This window comes from Nansenia antarctica, assembly GCF_963989245.1.
Source record: "Nansenia antarctica genome assembly, chromosome: 4".
NCBI lineage: Eukaryota > Metazoa > Chordata > Actinopteri > Argentiniformes > Microstomatidae > Nansenia > Nansenia antarctica.
The window spans coordinates 73,588,503-73,591,002 of record NC_137689.1 but is presented as its reverse complement, the minus strand read 5'-3'; the positions used below and the strand labels follow the sequence as shown (position 1 = coordinate 73,591,002).

The 2,500-nt window shown below is 47.9% G+C and overlaps 1 protein-coding gene across 1 annotated transcript in view; it reads right to left on the bottom strand.

Annotated features, from left to right (window-relative positions):
• igsf9a (immunoglobulin superfamily, member 9a) overlaps positions 1-2,500 on the bottom strand; it is a gene marked incomplete at both ends in the record, with an annotated part of 21,431 nt that overhangs the window by 14,229 nt on the left and 4,702 nt on the right. The window contains 1 exon segment of the mRNA XM_080529704.1: positions 1,287-1,403. Within this exon segment, the coding sequence (XP_080385830.1) occupies positions 1,287-1,403 (117 nt within the window).

Below are 2,500 nucleotides of genomic sequence, written 5' to 3'. Positions count from 1 at the left end.
ATCTGTCCAAAGAATGCTCTTCCAGAACAGGGCTGGCTTTTTTAAGATGTTTTTTGGCAAAGTCTTATCTTGCCTTTCTATTCTTGAGGCTTATGAATGGCTTGCACCTTCTGGTGAACCCTCTGTATTTGTTCGTGTGAAGTCTTCCCTTTATGGTACACTTGGATAATGATATGCCTACCTCCTGGAGACTGTTCTTCACTTGGCTGGATGTTGTGAAGGGGTTTTTCTTTACCATGTAAAGGATCCTGTGATCATTCACCACTCTTGTCTTCCATGGACGTCCAGACCTTTTTGTGCTGCAGAGCTCAACAGTGTGTTCTTTTTTTCTCAGAATGTACCAAACAGTTAATGGCCACTCCTAATGTTCCCGCTATCTCTCTGATGGATCTTTTGGCTGTTTTTGCAGCCTACGGATGGCCTGTTTCACTTGCATTGAGAGCTCTGTTGACTGCATGTTGTGCGTATACAGCAACAGCTTCCAAATGCAAATGCCACACTTGGAATCAACTCAGACCTTTTACCTGCTTAATTGATAAAGAAATAATGAAGGAATAGCCCACACTGGCCCATGAAACAGCTTTTGAGTCAAGTATTGTCCTATTACTTTTGGTCCCTTGAAAAAGAGGGAGCTACATTTAAAGAGCTGTAATTCCTAAACCCTTCCTTCAATTTGGATGTGAATACCCTTACCCTAAAGCTGAGAGTCTGCCCTTTAAGCCCATATTCATTATATAACTGTAACTTGAAGATGCTTTGGTAAACAGCTAAAATTACAAAAGGTCTGTCTGTGTCCAAATATATATGGACCTAACTGTATATGGCATCTTATTCCAAAGCGCTTTACAATGGCCTCTCATTCACCCATTCACACACACATCCACACACCAATGGTGGCAAGCTACCATGCAAGACGCCGGCCCCCGCTCGTTGAGAGCAATTTGGGGTTCAGTGTCTTGCCCAAGGACACCTCGACATGTGGCCATGTGCGATTATTAGACACCGGCTCTACCTGTGTTGTGTCTGTGTGTGTGTGTGTGTGTGTGTGTGTGTGTGTGTGCATGCGTGTGCGTGCGTGCGTGTGTAGGACACCATGTGTGTGTGTGTAGGACACCATGTGTGTGTGTGTAGGACACCATGTGTGTGTGTAGGACACCATGTGTGTGTGTGTGTGTGTGTGTGTGTGTGAGTGTGTGTAGGACACCATGTGTGTGTGTGTGTGTGTGTGTGTGTGTGTGTGTGTGTGTGTGTGTGTGTGTGCAGGACAGCGTGTGTAGAGGACTCACCTTGGCCCAGGTGACGGTGGGGGGGGGGTCTCCGCTGGGGGAGCAGGGCACCAGCAGCGCCCCCCCCACCCCCGCCCGGTACTCCTGCCTGGGGGAGACGGCCAGGCCTGGGGGGTCCTGGGGAGCACAACACACAGCCTGGTCATCAGCCAATCACAGCACAGCCTGGGTCAGTCAGCCAATCACAACACACAGCCTGGGTCATCAGCCAATCACAGCAAAGTCTGGGTCATTCAACCAATCACACCACAGCCTGGGTCATTTAGTCATTCAGCCAATCACAGCACAGCCTGGGTAATTCAACCAATCACAGCACAGTCTGGGTCATTCAGCCAATCACAGCACAGCCTGGGTCATTCAGCCAATCACAGCACAGTCTGGGTCATTCAGCCAATCACAGCACAGCACAGTCTGGGTCATTCAGCCAATCACAGCACAGCCTGGGTCATTCAGCCAATCACAGCACAGTCTGGGACATTTAGCCAACCAGAACACCAGTAGAATAAACCAGTAGAATAGATTTCAAGATCCTTCTGCTTGTTTATAAAGCTCTCACTGGCACAGCACCAGAATATGTTCAGACCTTTTGCTAGCATATCAGCCCAATAGAGCTCTCAGGTCTTCTGACGCTGGTTTTCTCTGTGTACCACAGGTACAAAAGAAGAGATTTGGTGAGGCTGCATTCTCATTTTATGCACCCAAATTATGGAACGCACTGCCAGTTTACATCAGGGATGCAACCTCGGCAAATATGTTCATGTCAAGACTAAAACCCCTTTTTAATATTGCCTTTAAATGACTAAATAATTAAATTGTATAATAAACCAGTAGAATAAACCAGTAGCTTGCTGTCAGGGCAGATTATGCTAATCACAAAAGGCGTCAGAGAGACAATTAGCATTGTGACAAGGAGAGGCTGTGAGATCACACTGTAATCAGACTGGTAATCAGGGAGCATTAGACTCAACTCCCAACGCCCTCAGTGACAACAGGTACACACACACTCACACACACACAGGCGCAGACACACACTCACACACACACACAGGCGCAGACACGCAGACACATACACACACTCACACACAGGCGCAGACACACACACACACACAGGCGTAGACACGCAGACACATACACACACACACACAGACGCAGACACACACACACAGACGCAGACACACACACACAGGCGCAGACACACACTCACACACACACAC